The 21322-nt window shown below is 33.5% G+C and overlaps 1 protein-coding gene and 1 pseudogene across 1 annotated transcript in view; one reads left to right on the forward strand and one right to left on the reverse strand.

Annotated features, from left to right (window-relative positions):
- LRPPRC (leucine rich pentatricopeptide repeat containing) overlaps window positions 1-21322 on the forward strand; it is a 92237-nt gene that overhangs the window by 19606 nt on the left and 51309 nt on the right. Inside the window, exons 10-19 of the mRNA XM_037528146.2 lie at window positions 12-117; window positions 199-306; window positions 5255-5373; window positions 6772-6865; window positions 11694-11760; window positions 17541-17568; window positions 19302-19359; window positions 20421-20527; window positions 20742-20819; window positions 21149-21193. Of these exons, the coding sequence (XP_037384043.1) occupies window positions 12-117; window positions 199-306; window positions 5255-5373; window positions 6772-6865; window positions 11694-11760; window positions 17541-17568; window positions 19302-19359; window positions 20421-20527; window positions 20742-20819; window positions 21149-21193 (810 nt within the window). The remainder of the gene's footprint in view (window positions 1-11; window positions 118-198; window positions 307-5254; window positions 5374-6771; window positions 6866-11693; window positions 11761-17540; window positions 17569-19301; window positions 19360-20420; window positions 20528-20741; window positions 20820-21148; window positions 21194-21322) is intronic.
- On the reverse strand, window positions 8625-9823 carry LOC119259638 (chromobox protein homolog 3-like; annotated as a pseudogene).

Genomic DNA, 21322 nt, shown 5'->3' on the forward strand with positions numbered 1-21322 from the left:
TATTTCCCTAGCCTGCAGAGAAGCTGAAAGACTACTGTAAGAAGCTGAAGGAAGCCAAGATGCACTCATCTCCTTTACAGTTCACACTCTATTGTGCTTTAGTAGCCAATAAAACTGGTACTGTATTCTCATAATTAAAACTGACATAAATAAATTTTGCTGAGGTAGCTGTGTAAAATATCATGGTATCTCTTTCAGATTTGGCAAAAGATCTAATGAAGGCTCTGAGGGAAGAAGGTTTTCCTGTCAGAACTCACTATTTCTGGCCAATGCTAGTTGGATATCAAAAGGAGAAAAACGCTGAAGGTTAGATTTCACCTTTGACAGATTTGTAATGGTTCAGAAATCCCATATAATAGTTTGTGCAGATAAAGCACATTGATTTCTTAGGAGAAGCATACTTCTACCTGCATATTAGACCTTCTTAGAAAGGTCTAATCATAGTACAGTATTAGGTAAGCATTTTAAAAACAAACATTGGGCTTCTTTTACCTTAATTTCACTAATTTAATTTCTTAATTCATTTCTGATTTATTAAAATTTGTGAGCATAGTTTTTTAAACAGTTCATTACTTTTAAGTGTTTGTAAAAACTCTTTAATTCTTAATTTTACATATAGTGTTTGAAATTAGTTTACTTTATAGATAAATTTTTATATAGTCAGGTTCATGAAAACAGGGCTGGCCATTTTCTTTGTGGATCAGACTGTTTCTTCCTAACTCAGCTGAGTTTCAATAATGAGAGAGACAGAAAAACTTTCATTGCAAAATGACCTGACAGCCTGCTGATTGAAGGACAGAAATTTTCAATCTTTTAAGTTCTTAAGTACATTTAAGCATTTAGCATACTTTTCCCGGGTACACATGGGATGTCTATAGGATATGAATAAGGATTGAACAAATATTAAATTTTAGAGTACAGTATCTAATTCTTTGGTTTGCATTATTGGTAATTCAGAAAGAGTAGTCTCATAAAAAGATGCTTTTAACAGAAGTACTTCCCCCTTGGGGAAACAAAAAATGGTCTTTTTCATTTTATCTCACAGTATAATGTGCTTTAGAATGAGATGCAGAGTTGTTAGTATGACACTGGGTGACAAACAAAATGCACAAACAACAAAAAAAGTGCTTTTAGCAGACTTTCATATTGCAATTTTATTTTAAATATATAGCCGTCTTCTGGCATAAAGGAAATAGTGAAACAAGTATTCCCTAATTGTTTCTGCCTATAAAAGTCTCTAAATCCTTTTTAGAAAAATCTCTGTGAAAACAATATGTTAGTTGATTAACTCTTTGCATATCCCCCAGTTTTGAAAGCTCCAAGAAATAACCTTTAACCCAGTATTTTTGAATCACTGAAAGTTTTCATCATTCCATGAAAATCTTTGAGCATATTAGTACTGTAAACTTTACACATATATGAAAATATTTCTGGTGGCCCCTTTGAAATGTTTGTTCATAGGTAAATTGGCTTTCCTCAACCATATCATGGTAGCTAGACTTGAGTCGATTACTACATTTTTACTACTTTGTAAAACATAGAATTTGGATATTTTTCTATAATTGTAGCTCAAACTAGTAAATAAAATAGGCTTTAATCTTGAATTCATCTTTTTCTTAGAATTTTAGAATTTAGATTTCAAAGGTATCTTGCTGAAAGCATATTCATTAGTGAGGGACTTGAGAGCCATCGAGTTTCAGTGATTGACCTTAGATTTCCATAGTAGAAAGTGGGAATATATTTATTAGATTATTGAGTCTTAGTTTAAATATTGTGGTATATTTATTTTATAAAAACTCTCAGCTGTTAGTTAAAAGTTAGGTACTGGTTTTTGTAGTAAGGGCATTTTTTAAAGTTGTACCCAGTTTTGTAATCAGTAAAGGTTTTACAAACAAAGCTTATACGTTATTAAAATAATTTGCAAGTGCAGGAGGTTTTTGGTTGTTTTGTAACTTTTAAAAACTAGTTTCTTCTTTGCAGGAGGTCCTAAAATATAGTAAAGTATATCTATAATTTTCCTTGGTGTAACAGGGAAATTACTATATAGTTTCTTTAGTGTAAGGTAAGGAAATAACATTCTTTTTAGTTCAATGAATTTGTTCTTTGTCTGGTGGAAGTCATGAGTAACTGTTAGAAATAACTGAAAAAAATAAGCTGCAGTGGTGGAGGATATGGAGGAGTGTTTTGTGAGGAATGAGTAAAGTCCTTCAGGAAATCAAAAGTATTTAGAGGTCAGATCACACTAAACCAAGACTTTTTTTTTTTTTTTTTTAAAGATTTCTTTTCTTTTCTTTTTATTTATACAATAGCTGGGTTATAGGCCAGAGGTGTGGTGGGTGAGAGGATTCACCAGAGACAAAGCGGGGAACAGAACAGGCAGATTGACCAAAATAAACTGTTAAGGGGAGCAGAGGGAAAGACAGGAGAGGTCTGCCGCACCATGTGGGCATCTCCTTGGCTGGCCAGGAATCGAACCCACACTGCAGAGGCTGTGGACAGCTTCACAGCGCTGTGCTCAACCCTCTGCGCCACTGGGGAGGCCCTATACCAAGACTTTTTTTTTTTTTTTAATACCAAGACTTTTAACAATAGGATGATCACATTTTTGTTGTTTCTAGAATTTTTCTGGCTGCAGATCTAGCCATTTCCATCTCCTAAGAAACATTCTTAAGACTCATCTCACTTGTATTTTCCTCTGTGCCACAGTAGAGAAGTTACCAGCTAGAATTTTAGCAGGTTGGCCTGAATGAGAGGAAATAACACAGAATGATTAGGTATCTTTATATCCTTTGGGATATTGGAAAACACAAAAATAAGGTCCACTGCAAAGGTCCACTGAGAAGGCCTGAGTTCGATCCCTGGCCATGTAGCTAACCCACATATGGCACAACAGACCTCTCCTGTTTCTCTTGCTACTCCCCTTTGCAGTGTATTTCAGTAGATCTGCCTGTTCTGCTCCCTACTCTGTCTCTCGTGAATCCTCTCACCCCCTGTACCTCTGGCCTGCACCCAGTTCTTTTATGCAAAAGTGAAAAATCTTGTTTAAAAAAAAAGTATGAAATGCATAAAATAATGTAAGGACAGACCTGAAAACCTAACTGCTAGTTAAGTGAAGTCCTAGAGTAGAGCGAACTTTTCAAAAAGTGAAAAATTGCCTTGTAATGAAGTGAGTGCTTTGTGCAGTCTAAAATCAGATGGAGTTAATAGTCAGTAAAAGTTTTTCAGGTAAATCATTTATCTTTCACAATGGTTTGAGGTATTTTAATTGCTTTCAAAATTTTTTTTTTGTCATTTGCTATTTCTAATGTGTAAGCTAAGAAATTGTGGTTTACTTGCTTGGTTTTATACTACCATTAATTGGCCAGAACCAGGGTTGAAAGCTAGATCTCTTTAAAGTTTAAAGCCTGTTTTTGTTTTGTCACTTCATTGGTGTCTATACCTCACCAGAACCATAGCAATATATTTTATTTATTTTTTTTAATTTTATTTTTATATTCCCCATACAATTGTAACCCCCTTATTTTGACCCCAATACCTCCTTTCCCCGCCCCCCACCCCCCATAGAGTATCTCTGGTTCATATTTGTTTGTTGATTTTTGATATTTTCTTTCTTATAATTATTCTTTTTCCTGGTCCCTTATTTAAGTTTTCTAGATTCCTGCATACCAATATATTTTAAACCGTGGTTTTGAAAGCAATCATTATTGATCAGAAAGAACATTTGAATTCTTTAGATTAGCACAAGTATATTACTAGTGATTAAAAAAACCACCAGTTTTGTCCTCCTGTCAAGTGTTTAGTAATATTTGCATATGAAGAACATAGTATGTTTTGGCGCTTTTATGGTAGTTATAAAGGTTAATAGCATTATCTCCCAGTGATTTGTTGAATCACTGGGAAAATTCACTGAAGACTAATGAATAGTCTTAAATTTTGCATTTAAGTACTGTGCCTGTGTATTCTAGGTAGACCAACGACATGCATGAACTATTTACATTTAAGATACTTTCATCTGTAATCTGAATTTTATCTAAAAGAGATATGCAAATATTCATAACATAGTTTGGCTTTCCTGTGTATTTCTGTGCGAGTGGGAATTTATAAGTGACTTTTGTACTAGAGTGCATTACAGAACAAATTGGTAGAAATGTAGTTTTTTCATAGGTGATATACAGCCTCGGGCAAAGACAGGGACTTCTATGGGAAGTTTAACTAAAAAGACACTAAAGTAAATTTTTAAAAAAATTTTTTTTTTTTAAAGATTTATTTATTTATACAAGCACTGGGTACAGTCAGAAGCACGGGAGGGTGAGAGAATTCACCAGAGCCAGAGCAGGAAGCAGAACAGGCAGAGGACTGAAGTACACTGCTGAGGGGAGCAGCGGGTGGCAGGAGAGGTCTGCGCGCCATGTGGGACCCTAGCCGGTGGCCGGGGATGGAACCGGTGCTGCAGAGGCTGCGGGCAGCTTCGCAACACAGCGCTCAACTGCTGCGCCATTGGGAAGGCCCTAAAGTAAATTTTAAATAGGAAAATAGTTGAATCCTTTCTTTTATTAAACTGCAACCTCTGTCAAATTAGGCAATACCTGAGTGGTTTGACAATTTTCTAGAATTGATCTGTTATAAAGAAGCCAGTTACACTATTTAAAATTAACTGTAGCTATGGAAAACAGGTCTTTTTAAGAAAGTAATAAAATATACTTTTGTAAGTTGGGAAGGGAAGGAATAAATAACATCAATAGTTTCAAGTATGGTGAGACAATAATTCCATAGAGTCAGTTCTCCTAAAGTCATTATTCTTTTGTTATAAAATCATAAGTTAGTAACATTTGGGAATTTTTTTCATAAGTGCTTAAGTTAGGAAAACATTTTTCTTTAACAAGTCTCCTTTCACCCTTCTCTTATCCTTTCCCTTTGTAGTATTTATTCTTGGTACATTTTATTTGTGTAGATCCATCATTAATCCATAATAGTGGTAGTATTTTATGATTTCTGCTCATTTGGGATGCTGAAATGTTAGTCACTTTGCCTAATTGTTTTAAGTTTTCTAATAGTTCATTTTAGAATTAATACAGACATGAAAAGAGGAGGAATTGTTTTTCATTTATAATCAAATTTTTGTTACTCTTCTGCGTTCTCTTTTAGAAAAACAAAATACTGAGTATTTTTCTTACATTTTAATTCAGAAAGTAAATGAAGTGAACTTTCTGATTTTTTAGTTAATTTATTCCCTGTTCTTCATCTCTGCTTACAGGTATAATTGAAGTCCTTAAAGTAATGCATGAAATGGGAGTAAATCCTGATCAGGAGACGTACATAAATTATGTATTTCCATCCTTTGATAGTATACAATCAGTTCGTGCTGTGTTGCAGGTGAGTACAAGTAATGTTTCAATTTCATAATTGAAGAGAATGTGTTTCCTCCCTAATGTTAAAAAAAAAAGATTCCATTAGCTGAGGACTAAATGTGATCATCTGTATATATAATTCTCTAAAGCTTTGTAAAATATATTGGAAGTGTAACATCTGTTGAGGTTAAATTAAAAAAACTTAAAATGGTAAAGCAACACTTTCATTATGTTTGAAAAGACAAGATGAAATATCAAAAAGTTAAACAATATTCACTCCTCATTGTACTCTGCAATGCAGCTGCCGTTTTCTTGTTTTAAATATTACTTTTCACTTCTGTATGAATTTTCAAAATACACTCATGCTGTATTTACCATTTTTTAAAAAAGTGCTCTTGTTTGATTCCATAGCCAAATACTTTTGTCCCCACAAGAATAGACAAGAGGTTTTTGAGGGGTCCTATGAAGGAGTTGACTTGGACGGTGCTTTGGATCAGCAAAGGTTGCAAATTTCCATTTCCAAGGCACAGCACTATACAGTTAGTATTATAGCAGAGCAGCAAATACTTTAATAAGAAATGTTTTGTTCCAAAGATCTCTTTCCTAGATGGTTACTCACATAAAGCTTTGATTTGTCTAGTATTGTGTTTTCTTTCTTTGAAATAACTCCATAATTACACTCCTTTCAAAGATAGAGTTTATGTCTTGAGTGTTTTTACCTCTCTTTCCTTAGTACTTAGCAGTCTTTTGAACGTGTAGGATACATATTTTACGCTTAAAAGATATATTTTAAAAGGCGATTTTCCCACATTTTCTTAATTCCCCTAAGCCTCCTCTTTTTACTTGGCACTTTTCTACTACATACTTCTCAGTATGTAATTCTACAAATTATATTCTCTGCATTTTATTGCTTATCAATTAAATGGTTTTTAACACTGTGCTATTATGCAGTGATTCAATAACTATATTGTAGCTAAATTTGGCTTATATACTTAAATAAACAGATGGTAATATTGCCAAGTGATTCATCATTTACAGTTAAATGAAATTTGATCTCTATCTTACTCTGTGCCTCAAAATAAAGTTTTCAGATCAGTGCTTTGAATTTTTATTTGGTTGTGAATGAGAGAATAGTTCTAGTGTCTTCTATAGTAAACTGTTCCTAGAAGGAAGTCACTCAAAGTATAACAGCTACCAGAATTTGAAAAGAAGCATATAATTTGGAATGTTGGCACTGCATCTTAGAGCTTTTGCTAATATTTAATTATTCAGCTCATGTATTTTTTTTTTCATAATATTTTTTCAAATGGTCATCAGAATAAAGATTTGTATTTAAATAAATGGGAAAGTAGAAAATTTGAATGGCACATCTGAATTTTTTTTTAGCTGGACACATTATAATTTAACTATGTTTTATCCATAGGAAAATGGGTGTCTACCTGAAAGTAATATATTTTCTCAAGCCGAATTGAAAAGTGAAGCAGTAAATGGAAACTTGGCTTTTATTTTGTCATTTTGTAAGTATGCAACATTAGCAGTAAACTTGACAGGTCATTGATTTTGGCGACCATTGAGGGCACCCAACGTAGTTCATGCCCTCATTGCCTGCCTGAGGGTAGTTCAAGGTAACTTTGTTGAAAGAAAGGAAGTTTTTAGTGTATTTTAAGTCAGACTAATGAGACAATTTATGAGTTAAAATTGTGGATAATTTGGAAGTAATTTTAAAGGACCTTAGCAATAACATGGTTTTAGGTTGAATTGGGGACTTGGAAGACTTGGATTCTATTTACATTGAAGCTGCTGATATGGGACCTGGAAACGAGTCTCTTCACTTCTCTTTGCTTCAGATTCATGAAATGAGCATAGGATTACCTTTCTACCTTGTGGAAACGGAGAAAATTCTATGAGACATTGTTTCTGAAAGTGTTGTCTGAACTAATAGCTTGGTGCAACTATAAGTCGCATACATGATGCTTCTTCCGGTCCTCATTTACAAAAACAAAATGTTCAGTGAACACTTGTAAATGTTTGGGTGCTTTACAGTGTTATCACATATTCATAATATTACCTCCATCAGCAGATGAAGGAAGGAATAGAGGTGTTAAATGACTAGCCCCAGATTAGTGATTGAGCCAGGTCCAAGATCTTTTTATTTTTAATATAAAACTACTTAATGACCACCTTTCACCACTATTTATAATCAAGTGAACAAACAATATACAGTGGAATAACATTCCGATTAAAGTAAAGTTGCTGTTTTTCAGCCTTCTACTAAACCAGGAGCCCAGATATTGAAAAGATTGAGTCTTCATGTAAAGAATGAGGTGGGGTAAAGAAAAAACATACAGGTCCAGAGTTTAGGTTATAGAAGTTTGTTCACCCATTTATTCCCGCACACTCTAAATTTCCAACATTGCTAACCATAAGGTTTCCATGAACAAAGTCTTAACAGTTCCCATGGATCATGACCTTTTAAATCAATATAGTACCGGGATTTCAACTTCTTGTAAAGGACAGATTCACTAGAGGAAACCTTTAAATGTGGTCCTAACTAAGTCTTGCTTGGCTAATTAAAACATGTCAGGATTTGTCTAGTTTTCTCATTTGAGTGGGAACTTTGTTGATAGAGAGAAAATTTCCCTGTCAGGGGTTCTGCAAATAAACTGTAATTATATGACTATAGATATAAGATGGATTTTGATATGGCTGTTTTTGAATTGCCCAATTTAAATGTATTTAAATTGTCCAGTTATAAAATTGTCTGTTTACTTGGAAGGTTGCATCTTCAGGAAGAATTTCAGTTTAACTTAAGGTGATTGATTCCTTACTTTGCTAAAATGATGACATCACAGAAAAATGTGCTTATCCATGGTCAAAAAATGCTGTTTTGGTTTGGTGAATGTAACAGGAAAAAAGAGAGAGAAAATTGTTTACATATGTGTTTTATGTATACAAACATACAAAAACCCCAATGAACAAGAGCTCAGCATATATGAGTTAAACACAAATTCTGATTAAAGACTATGGTGGTTACCCCCAGTATTAAGTAAAGCTGTCCTCTAATGCAGTGGAAGCAACTGCAAGAAACTTTTTTATTTATTTGTTAAAGTAACCAGGGCTATAGTTGCAAAATCTCCCAACAACTCCCCCAATACTACTTCAAAATGAACATCAAATTTGATTTTCATTAAAATGTAATTATTTCTTTAGTAAATAAAAAAACCAAGACCCAGATATATACAACACATACATGCACACACACACAAATGTGTACTGTTATTGAGGACACTTCATGTTTGCTTCTTTTGCCAAGTCTACATCATCTGAATCTTTCTATGCCATGAAAAACTAATTCTCCACTGCTCTCTGTGGGACCAATTACTCATTCATTCATCACGACTCTGGAATAGCCTCTTGGTTTTTCAGCAGCATCTCTGGTCGTCTCTGATTTGTTACCAGATTCAGTGTCAGATAAAGATTTTCTTTTTGGACCACCTTTTTCTTTACCAGCCAGCATTTTGAGAATAAGAAATATTTTGAACAACTCTGAGCAATCTAAATTTTCTTCAGTTTCCCAAGTATTATCAGCACCTGTGAATCCTTTCTACTTCAGGGAATACATTCTATCTTCCCATTCACTGCATGTCTGTCCAGTACTTTTTCCACCACAGATTCTTCAGGTTCCTCCTTTTCAACTTTTTTACTCTTTCCATTCTGTTTTTTTCCCCGTTTTTTGCAATGTAGTTTTATTGGAAGGCTTTTTTCCTTTTTTTTTTTTTTTTTTTTTTTTAAGTGCTATTATTCACCACCTCCAGGCTGTTTGGGTCACAGTTCTTTCAAGTCTCTGGCCTGCTTGCCAGAGCTCCTGCCACATTCCAGAACAAGGATCTTCTAACTTTAACTGTATTCTTTTCATCATACTACATTTTAATCTTTATAAGATTAAGATTAAATAAAACATAAGATTAAGATTAAATAATCTAAATAAGACATTTTGAAGTGTCTTTACTTTTTAACATATCCACAAAATTAACTTGACAGATTTTTAGACTTTGTGAAGAAAGGTAACATTCAAAATACACAAACATCAATATTTAGTCCCCTAAAATGTTAAAAAGTTAAGCTCTGATGCATATTCAAGTTGTATAGGTGGAAGCTTTATAAAAACCTTGATTTTAACATGTATTACCTATATATGTTGTTTAAAATAATTCATCGTCATATTGTAAGGGAAGGCAAAATGTTCAGTATAAAAAATGGTGAATGTTGGAAGCTTAGTTATTTGAGTTGAAGATTGAGTATTAACACTGACTGCTAGCTGAGTGTATTGATTTTGCCTTCCATTCTGTGTAATATATAGATTTTGCAAACTGACAAGATGAAAACAGAGAAGCATTAGCAGAGGAATCTGGGCATATACAGTGCATACCCGAGAACTGCTTTTTCCCATTATCATACCATCCATTCCACTTCATTGGCAATCTTGATTTTTCAGACTTGTTTGTTGCTAAGGAAACTAGATGCCTTTTGTAAGCAGGCTTCAGCTTGCTGAGTTGTTTCTGGTCATTTTAAGGAATAGAAACTTGGCAATATTCTATAAAATACTAAAGTATAAAATAAATGTTCAGGTTTTTGCATTAAATTTGAAAATGAAGGATTCTGGGAATTTTCATGTCACTCGTGTGATTACCTCCTCCTATGATACTGGTCAACAGTTCTGTAATTCCTGGCTTGCAGGTAGCTCCACCATATACACTTGTGGTTACTACAGCGCAAGGAATGGCAGGTAGTAAAGAAGAGTAAATGGCTTGTCTTGATCTAGCTGGTGGAGTACAGGAAATACTTCCCATGTATTTGTAGACATGCAAAATTAATTTGATCAATCAAATTAAGGGTTGCTGAAAGACATTCAGTTGTGTCTACTTTAAAATTCTTTAATTGCAGATCATTTTAAAAATTATTTTTAGGGCCTCCCCGGTGGCACAGCGGTTGAGCGCTGGGTTGCGAAGTTGCCCGCAGCCTCTGCAGCGCCGGTTCGATCCCCGGCTGCTCCCCGGCCACTGGAGGAGGGTCCCGCATGGCGCACAGACCTCTCCTGCCGCCCGCTGCTCCCCTCAGCAGTGTACTTCGGTCCTTCTGCCTGCTCTGCTCCCCGCTCTGGCTCTGGTGAATTCTAACACCCTCCCGCGCTTCTGATTGTACCCAGTGCTTGCAAAAATAAATAAATAAATCTTTAAAAAAAAAAAAAGTAACATACCATCACTTTAAAAAAAAATTATTTTTAGGTTTTCAAATGATATATAAAGCCACTGAGAAACTTAAGCTCCTTGTTAAAGGGATATAGCAATTGATTTAAAACCGTTCTCTTTATGTTAAATTTTTGCTCATGTTAGGGGAGATGAGAAAATAATCTTAAAATTTGCTGTGACTTTTCCCATGAATTTATTATTTTTATTATTGAACATGTTAATTTTAATTTTCCACATAAACTGTATCGATTCTGTCTGTGACTTCCTTTTTGGACAATTTCAAATAATTTGGATAATTCTGTAACCACATTGTATATGGAAAAGATTAAGTCAATTACATACATATAAAATGTGGCAACATTTTAATAACAGGAAAATTTAGATGCCTGCTGTGATTCCTTCTTGCTTATTATAGCAAGGGTTATGTGAAGAACAGACCTTCTGCGTTAAAGACTTCACTCTTAAGGCAAATCAGGCTAATGATGTCAGCACTGAAACATCTAGTGTTGTAGATTATTAAATGCCAAACTGAACAATAACTCAAACAACTGTACCGAAAAATAGATTATTAATGTAAGTAAATTGTATAACAGAGGTATAAAGACTTTAGATTGACATTTTGCATGATGCAAGTCATTGATCATAGCAGAAAATGAAATAAGTGTGAGTGATTCTGCAAACACAACATCACTCTGAAAAAAAATTTTCCCCTCATTTATTGCCTTTGAGTAAAGTCCTATGGGTACTGACATCCTCTTCCTTTAGAGAACTACATTGTCTAGTAACTTTTAGCCTTGGTATGTATGCCAGTAGATTAGTTAGTTATTCCCATTTATTGACTATATGAAAGAATATTTATAAACTCATTAGTTGTGTGTATTCATGAAAATGTTTTAGAAAGTAGAATTATTTTAAAAGGGTTATTTATATTATAAATATGTATTATATTAAATTTTGTGGGGAAACATTTTCATTTTTAATATAAATTTTCCAAAATGAAAATTGAAAGGTTTTAGTACAATTGTGTTTCTAAACAAGTTCCTAATTTTAGATTGTTTGTTTTGGTTTGGGATTTAATGGTCATTTTCTTTTGCAGTGGAATCAAATACATTGCCTGTCTCGTTTGCTTCTTTGAGAGGCAGCCTAATTCTGGGCTTTAGGAGGTAAGGTAATCACTCTATATAATGTTCTGTGCCTGAATGTGGACTGTTTCCTTCTGTCTTTTGAACTGCTATCTTAGGAAAGATATTCTTTTTTTCTTTATTGAAGTAGCATTAGTTTATAACATAGTAGGTTTGCAGCATTATAATTCAACATCTGTGCATAATGCATCATGATTACCAGCAAAAGTTTAGTTTCCATCCATGGCTATAGAATTACCTCCTTTATCTACTTCACCCACTCACAGTTCCTTTACCTTTTGATAACCACCAGTCTAATACAGATATTTCTTGTCTTCCAATATTCTAGTCACCTAAAATAATCTTACCTATTTTATTCTTCCTAATAAGTAGTTCATTTGAGTTTGGGCAGTTTTTTATATCATCTTTTCCAAGAAATACACATAGATTTAGTAAAGATCTTGCTTTAAAGAGAAAAGCACTGTTTGAAAATTGTACTCCATCTGCTAACCCTACTGTATTTTGAGATTACTAGGAATGGGAACTATTCTGATCAAGCTTTAACTATTCCTCAAAGAAGTATTTCATATCTGTAAGATCTAAGTCTATATTATAATGATGAATTTTTCTTATTATTATAGAAAAGTTTTAGGATGTGGTAATTTGGCATTTGCATAGTTTGAAGTATTTGTGACTTTCTTTTCCTCCCACCCCTAATCCCTAAAAATACAAAATGCCTAAAAATACAAAATGTTTTCAGTGTCATTGCAACCATTTTCTCGGCATTGTGTAGCTAGTTTGTTCTTTAATACATGCTGAATCAAATGGTTTTTTCATATTTTAAAATTCCTTTGTCAGTACATTCTGTACAACTACTGTAATATTCACCTAGCGCATGTTTGTCCAGGTCCTGTTGGGTGCTCACAGCTTTAGAATGGGCTGAATGATTAGAAGAAAACTGAGTGCTATACTGATTGGCCTTTCCAGTAGAGATGAAATGATTACCTGAAACTCCTATAAGGATTAACAGAAAAGAGATTCACTTAAAACTACTTGCTGAAAATAATTACTCATAGTTAATCAGAAATGTAAGTTGTAGAGCATTAAATGAGATGTCCTTGTCATTTTAGTTAATCCTAAGGGAACCTTGGATATGCATTTCAATGCTGGAATGAAATTTTTTGGATTAGGTGTCTGCCTTTATTAAAAACTGCCAGCTTAGTAGTGGTAGGCCCAAGAAAGAAGGTAGCTGCTAGTATGTATTCTGTAACCTGTTTTGGACCAGATTAATTTTTATGCTATCTCACAATATTTTTGAAAAACTTTTTCTTCATCTTTTGAGAGTAGCATGTAAGTGGTAAATTAGTATTTCTATAAATTGATACGCTTAAGAAATGGGCAGTGAATACTAATCAAGTATAAGGTGTTTCTGAAGTTTTTCAACTTATAAATTAAATTGTTTTCTAATATATATTTAGACAAAAATCACCTGGAGAAAACTATTAAAAATTCATACTGCTTAGTTAGAGTGAGATTATTAGGAAATTCTTAATTTCACACTTTTAAAAAAGTGATTTTAAGGATATCTTAAAGGGCACCTGTCTATCTGATAAATTTGGTGAGTTCCTATCAAAATCCAGAGTGAGAAGGTATTCAGTATGAATAAGACCTAAAAGAAAAGAAGCTTTTAGTAAAACTACAAACTGAGTAAAATTCATTTGGGAAAGAGGGCAATATACATTCCACTACCAGAATTAGAGTGACTTCCAATAGACAAAATGTCACTTAAGCTAGTTTAAAGCTTGTCTGAGAATAGAATGTATCAAAAAAGAGAAATGGTTCAGAACTGATGTGGAGGTGTTTAAGTCTTTGTAGTCTTCTGTGATAGAAGGAGGGGTTTTCTGACCCATGAGCAAGTGGAAGTCTATACCACTGCAGTGATCTTTCACATGTGGTTAAAAAGGAAAAAATCGTTTCTGAAGTTAGGCCTATCAGGTCACCAAGTTAAAATGCCAGATGTTAAGATCCTCTTTTTAGTGAGCCATTGAGACTCCCACTCCTGACGTTTTACAGAGGGAGGGGAAGTACTTCACGATCTCCAATATGTGAATGTTCAGAAAATATTAACTCTTACTAGTGTGTGTCAAGGCTTGGACCTGGAGATAATAGGTCTTTCATGGATGAATAGGAAATCTCTTGCCCCCACATTGTTCTTTGTTAGAAATCAGAAAGTAAGAAAGCAACTGCCAAAGTTGGTTTAGAGGAGGGTTGGATCAGGGCAAGATGTGTAACAAAAGTGCTGAGCTAAGTACTGAAGGAAGGATAAGAATGTGCACTGAGGGAGGAAAGGGCATCCTAGGGAAAGGCATTAAGACTGAGAGGCAGTGCCTTTGGGGACCTGCAGGTGGATTGATAGAATGCGAGCCAGGAAACCATGAAATAATGACAATAAATAAAACCAAAATGGTAGCCTACGGCTCTTCATGCATTATTTCATTCTAACTTACAAGGTTTAGACGTTGAGTCAGGACTTTGATCCATTGAAAGATCGTGAGGAACAGACTGACATTAGATACCAAAGAAGGGAGAGAAGGGTACAGGTAGGGGTAAATGAGGGAACAGGACAGTCTGAAGAGGTGATTAACAATATGTGGAATCCTTTGGGGGCAGGGCTACCTTTTGAGATGAACTTCCAGCTGAAGATACTTTACTTAGCCTTTCTATTTCTTCCCCGAAGCAAGGAACTTAAATACCTGCATGCATGATCATCTTAAAAATAAAATTAAAAAAAAAAAATCATGCACTTAGGACCTAGTAGAGAGACTTGCTTTTAAGGAACAGTTAAAGAAGGATAATATCTGAAAAAGATTAAATAGCATCACTAGGAAATTGGCAGAAATGATCAACACAAATCTCAAAACTTAGTCAAAGCGGACCAGTTAAATTTTGAGCTAGGATTAATGGTAATTTTAGCAAGAACACTTTTAGTGGTGATTTGGGGCCAGAAGCCAGATTGCAGTGGATTAAGGAATGAACATGTGGTGAAGAAGTATTAACTATTTTCAAAAGCTTGGTTTTAAAAGATTCTGTGTCTTTTATTTTATTTTTCTTTTGAGCCTGTGCTATCCATTATGAAGCTTCACGTTCAAGGTAGTGCTTTTAGTCATTTTCAGGTTTTTAGATATATGTACAACTTCGAAAGTTTATGTCCATGCCTTCTTTGGGTACTCGATGCAAGGTTTGAGGGCAAATTAATTTCTTAGCAATATTTTTATTCAAATACTGAATATTCAGAGACATTTGGTGAAAGGTAGGACTAAACTTTAAAAAATACACAAAATCTACATTATTAGTGTTGAGATTTGGAGTAGAGGCACAAAATCTAGATCAGAGGTGGTATGTATATATTTTTTACTGTGGAATATCAAACACTCACAAAGGTGATCTTTTTAGTACCAACACCCAACTCAAGCAGTTTAGATATTGACAGTCTTATCTAGTCCTTCCCACCACCTTTCTTCCTGGACTGTTAAAATACAGACCTCTTAACATTCTAGCCTATAGATATTTCAGTGTACATCTCAGAATTTATTTTAAGTAAAATATCATAACTGCTGTAATATTTTCACACAAGACAAAATTAATGATAGTTGAGAAAAATAGATCATTAAATTCCCAAAGGGCAGAGGAGGTAACCCACCACTGCAAGTCTTGCTGCTCAGTGTTGTGTGCACTTTTGGGCACTGGCCTCTCATCTCACTTCCTTGCAAATTCTGATTTTCTTTTTCCTCCCATTCCTTAGATATGGTAAGCTCTGCAGTCTAAAATTCCTTGGAATTAAAGCTGTTCATAACCTAACCAAGAAAGATGCCTAATTTTTATCAACATAGATTTTTTCACTTTATCTTATTCTTTACTCCATAGCTTTTTATTCTGAACTCTTGCAGTGTTACTCTTTTTGACTTTACTAGTAGGTTAAAAAGAAAATCTTTTTTTTCATATGGAAATGCCATGTAGTCAGAGGAGACTACTGAGTAATGAGTGGATGGGTGAGATGGAAACTATTGTGTAATACTGAGTTGTTGGAAAAGTCATGATGCATTTTTGCATGAAAAACATAGAAAACAATGTCATGACTTTTCCAATAGCCCAATAGTTGCGTGACTGTTTTCCACTGCAGAATAGAGACAGTTTTTTGGTCAGTTCATCATTTCTTCTATTAACTGATATCTCAGATGATTTTTTTCCCCATCTATAGAGAAGATCGTTCTTCTTAATCTGTTTGGTGGCAGGAGGGATGATTTCATCACAAGGTAGAAGATTATAGGAGGGCATGGAACACATTTTTATTTTTTATTTTTAAATAATTATAGAACCACAGGAAGAGAGCCTATGTACTCTCCACCCATTTCTCCTGAATAGTTACATCTTCAAGTAGTTATATGTAACTATAGTAGGTTATCAAAATCAGCACTTTGACATTCATATAATGTATGTGTACGTATGTCATTTTATCACATGTAGATTCATGTAACCTTGAATGAAGATACTGCAGTGAAAATACAGAACTACTTCATTACCACAATTTTCTCACCCCCTCCCCCCGAGACCCAGCACTACTCCTGTAGAGTCATAACTGACTCCCTCTCCTCCACCATCCCTAACTGGTGGCAACCAGAAATTTGTTCTCAATTTCTACAATTTTCTTAATTTGCTAAGGTTATATAAATGGATTCATAAATTACATAATATTTTGAAATTGATCTTTTTTTGGTTAGCATAGTGCTTTTAAAATCCATCCAAGTTATATGTATGAGTAGTTAATTCTGGATGGTTTTAAAGTACAAGTAAATGCCCCATTAACTCATTATACCCAAATGTAGTCAACCCCAGACTGCCCAACATCAAGTTCAAAAAGGCCTTTGGATATTTTACTGTGTAAATGTATTTACAGTGTAAAATTTCACCATTAAAATATATAATTTATCTTCTTAATTTAGATCATGTTTGAATTAAGTACAAAAAGCTTAGAAATAGGTTAAGAGCAGTATTCCTTGGTTATCCTATTTTACAAGTGGTTTTTCAATAAATAGGCAAAATTTTGGTGGGCTATTCTTTTTTTCTTTGAAATAATTTCATATTTATAGAAAAATACAAGTGTAGTGCAGAGAACTCTTTGTATCTGCTTTTATAAATCATCTTCTTTTCTATATTCTGCCCCCTCTTATATTCCAGTTTAGGAATGGATTTTAGTTGTCTTTTCGCTGGTCAAGTTCTTCAACCTTTGTCTTTTATGAAATTAATACTTTTGGTGAATCCAGGCCAGCTTTTTTATGATGGTCCCCATGATGAGCGTCAGGTTTTCTACCCTGACTGGAATGCTGTAGGAGTGACACTGCTCTTCTCAGTGAATCTACCTTAAATACACGTCAGTATCTCATGAGCACCCAGTGAAAATATTTGATTTCTCCATTATATGGCTATTATTTTTTACAATTACGTCATCTGTAGTCTCTGGGCACTTTGAGCCTATGGAAATATTATGCTCCATTAAACTTGAACCCAAAGATTTAGGGATGGTTCTTAATGATACTAGTCTTTTTTTACAATAATCTTTACTTTGTTGTTTGAAAGTAAGTGAAAGTCAGCCTTCCTGAATTATTTCATCCTGATAATTCAGCTTGATTTTGGAAACAATAATTTGCCTATTTGTTTTAAGACTGGTTTGTGTGCATTCATTATGTGTAATAAATGCTAGTGCATTTTAACAGATTGTTTTTTAAATCTCTGGTTCATTTTTAATCCTTTGCTGCCCTCTGCAGGTCTATGAATATAGATCTTTGGAGCAAGGTAAGTACTCCTAATATGGAAAAATCATAAAGTGATGTATGAAAACCTAGTAAGAGCAAAATAGCTTCACACATTTATGATGTACTATTATGGTTTATTGAATTTAGAATCTTGAAGTTGGTAGTTTTAAAACTCTTTCTGATGCATGAAATTTATTATTAAAGCTATCCTTGACTCAGTTCTAAATTCTTTATATGGCTTTGAAATTTTCCAAAGGACAACTGTTAGCATTATTGCAGTGACATTTGACCATACAAATTTAATAATTTTTAAAATAAATATATATATACATTTTGAAAGTATATCTTATATGAATGATAAGCAGACCAGTTATTAACTGCTATCTTTATAAGAAGTAAACTGCTTTTATCCAAAGATATTTTATACATGTATCTTTATGCTGAAGTAGAAGAAATATTTGTACCTTAATAATATGAGAATGTACATTATTTACTGAAATCCCCAATTTAAATATTTTTAAATTCTAAGTATCATTCAATTCTATTTTTAGTGTTACTTACACTGTTGCCACTCAAAGTATATAATGAAGTATCATGTGTGCTGGGAATATTCATGCTTAGTGGCACTTTTGTGACCCAAAAGATTTTTCATTGGTTTATTCATTAAGTATTTTTATTCAAAATTTGTTATTAAATATGGCTGGCATATCTGACGTACAGCTACAGATTCTGGCATTATTTAATGTCTCTTCTACTTGTGTCTTTGTTGATTAAGAAACAGTTTCTAAGTGAGGGTAATTTTGTTTTGCTTTGTTTTTGAACAGTTTCTATCTGACCTTTCCTTGTAGCATGGTTTTTATGGTGGAATGAAATGGTATATGATCAGTTTTGTCTAATTTTCCATTTAAGCAAATATAGTAGGTACCAGCACTATTTTAAGAGCAAATAAGTTTAGTCATAGAATGTAGTAAAGTAGTGCTAAGTTTCTAACGCATATCACTTTGGAAAACAACTCCATCTTTACATTTTTATTATCTTCATCTTGAAAGGGGAATATATAAAGAGTAGTCAAACACTGTTCAAAAGTTACAAGTCAGTACTATAGATTTTGTGATCATTTTCATCATGAAATATGTATTTGGATTTTTTAATTTAAAATTTTGTCAAAATTGAACTTGAAAATAAGTATTGTGTATGTCATTTAGTGTTTATTCAATGGCTAGAAACCCATGAAAACAAAAAACATTAGCACTTTTCGTCTGTTTTACTTTAATGCCATTAAAATGACTAGGGAAATGTTCTCAAAGGATAACAACAAATGCTTTAGTAGTCCAGGATATTTGACTTTATTGTTTCTGTAAAACTTCATTTAAAAGACAGAATGTGTCCAGTTTCAACAAGACCAAGAACAGTATGATAAGAAATAATATTGGTTGATAATTCCTAGAAGCTATTTACTATGTATAACAACATACAAATAGTTAATTTAAACAACACACAATAAAATCATTTTAGAGACTTTCTTAGTGACATTTCAGGAAACATTGCAGTTTTCTTCCAGTATATGTTTGTTTTGCTTTTGTTTTTAAAAGGTAAACCTATTATTTAAAAATGAAACAATCTTCTTGGCAGGTGGGGGTGGTGTTGAATTACTGTGATATAGAATAATACCTTACTCGGGTGAGGCTATATTATTTCAAGAATTCAATTTCAGATTGTGTTTGTTCCTTTTTGCCTCTCTTGCTGCAATGCACAAATTTTCTGTCTTACCAGATAACAGAACTGTTGTACAAGGATGGACGGTATTGCCAGGAGCCTCCAGGACCAACGGGTAGCGTTTCAATTTCGATGATTGTAACTTATCCACAAATTCATTCTTCGGTGTAATGATGGGCTAGAAGGATTACAGCAGTAAACATTTTCTATTTGAACATGAAATTGAAAACATTTGGTTATAAAGCTTAGTATTGATAACCATAGTATTTTGAGAGCTGTAGGTGTTTGGTTTTATCATAATTATTTTTTTAAGACAGGCTTGGAACACTTTCTTTTCAGATATTGAGGAAATGCTGCTTCTTATAGCACCAATGGAAACAGACTTAGTATTTGTGATTTTAATATGTTGCAGGTGTAGTTAATTTTAAACATAAAAAGTAATAAAGAGGTCTTACAGACTTTTTCCTTTTAAATAAAACCTTATTACCCCAAATATATTATTTTGACATTTAGTGATTTTTCATTTTCATATAATGAAAAATACTGTATTTGCTTTTCTTTAAGAAGGTATCCTTGAAGTTCAAATTTCCTATCCTAAATATTAACACATGGCCCTATACATTTTATGCTTGAATGCATAGGAAAATTACTGTTGTTACAAAACATCTTTGTTAATCTTGGTTTTTCATTGACTAATAGGCAGCTCTCCACAAGATTACTGTATCTGCTTATTAAAATTATTTAACTTTCTGTACTCAATATTTAACCATCCTTTCAAATTTTATGTGTTTTCCTAAATATCGCTCACCAAAAAATAGTATAGAAATGTGTATAAGGCATTTATTTATTCTCACTACTTGCGATTTGGACAGGAAAGGGGTAAGGCCTTGGGCAGGATCACTTCTGTCACAAATGGTGGAAAAAAATAGATTGAAGTAAGATTCAGTACTGAAAAGCTGTCACTCGGTCTGAAAATAATTAATATTCCTTTCACTCACCAGTTAGATATATGCTCCCAAACCACATAATCTCTATGCCTCAGTGATCATTGTTGCCATTTCAGAGCCTCTCATCAGGGTGACATCTCACACCAAAATGATTTCTTATAAATTAATCTTGATAACATGACAGTCTCAGTAATTTTAGTGGAATGCTTTCTCTTGTTTTTTTCCACAGAAGCTGTTGGCTATTTTCTTTATAACTTGATTGACAGCATGAGTGACTCAGAGGTACAGGCCAAGGAGGAGCGTTTGAGACAATACTTCCATCAGCTGAAGGAGATGGTACCATTTCATTTTTTGCTATATAATGCCTGTCCTGCCTGACATGTATCTATTAGATTTGAAATTGCTGCTTTTAAGTACAACCAGACCACTTCTCAATGACATACACGAGTTGGAGACTTAAATTATGTCTGAGATAATTTCTGTTAGACAAATTTCAGTTTGGTTGTCTAAAACTCAGAATTTTTTTCCCCCTTCCCTTCCCTTTGAACAGAATATAAAAATTCCTGAAAATATCTACAGAGGCATTCGTAATCTACTGGATAGCTATCATGTTCCTGAGCTGATTAAGGTGTGTGTAATATAATAATCAACTTTTTAAAATGTTAAATTTATATGAGAGAATTTAAAAATTTTATGAAATTTGATGCTTTGGGCCTGAAAATGTTATTTTAATGAGAACCATTAAAACAAGACTTTTCATTGTTTGTTGGTGAATACTGTTTATATATTGAAGAATGCATTTAAAACATGTATTACAATGGTAAATAAAGTATGAACAGAATTTCTGGGAAATTTTAGAAAAATGAGGTGAGACTTCCAAAATTTGCTTTTGACATTTGCTGATACTGTTTTTCCATGTGTTTTCTAATTCTGTTGTAATTTAAATCCCAATTTTAGGATGTTAATATGTTGGTTGAAAGAGAGAAGACAGACTCCCGAAAAGTAAGTAGGTTTTGGGCTATAAACTACATGCTGTCATAGTCACATTAGTGAGAATTCTAGACTCTTCATAAAACCATAAAAATGTGGTTCCTAACTTTTTTTTTATCATATGTATACCTCTAAGAAGTT

Source organism: Talpa occidentalis, unplaced genomic scaffold (assembly GCF_014898055.3).
Source record: "Talpa occidentalis isolate TD23 unplaced genomic scaffold, MPIMG_talOcc4v2.1 talOcc4.5, whole genome shotgun sequence".
Classification (NCBI taxonomy): Eukaryota; Metazoa; Chordata; class Mammalia; order Eulipotyphla; family Talpidae; genus Talpa; species Talpa occidentalis.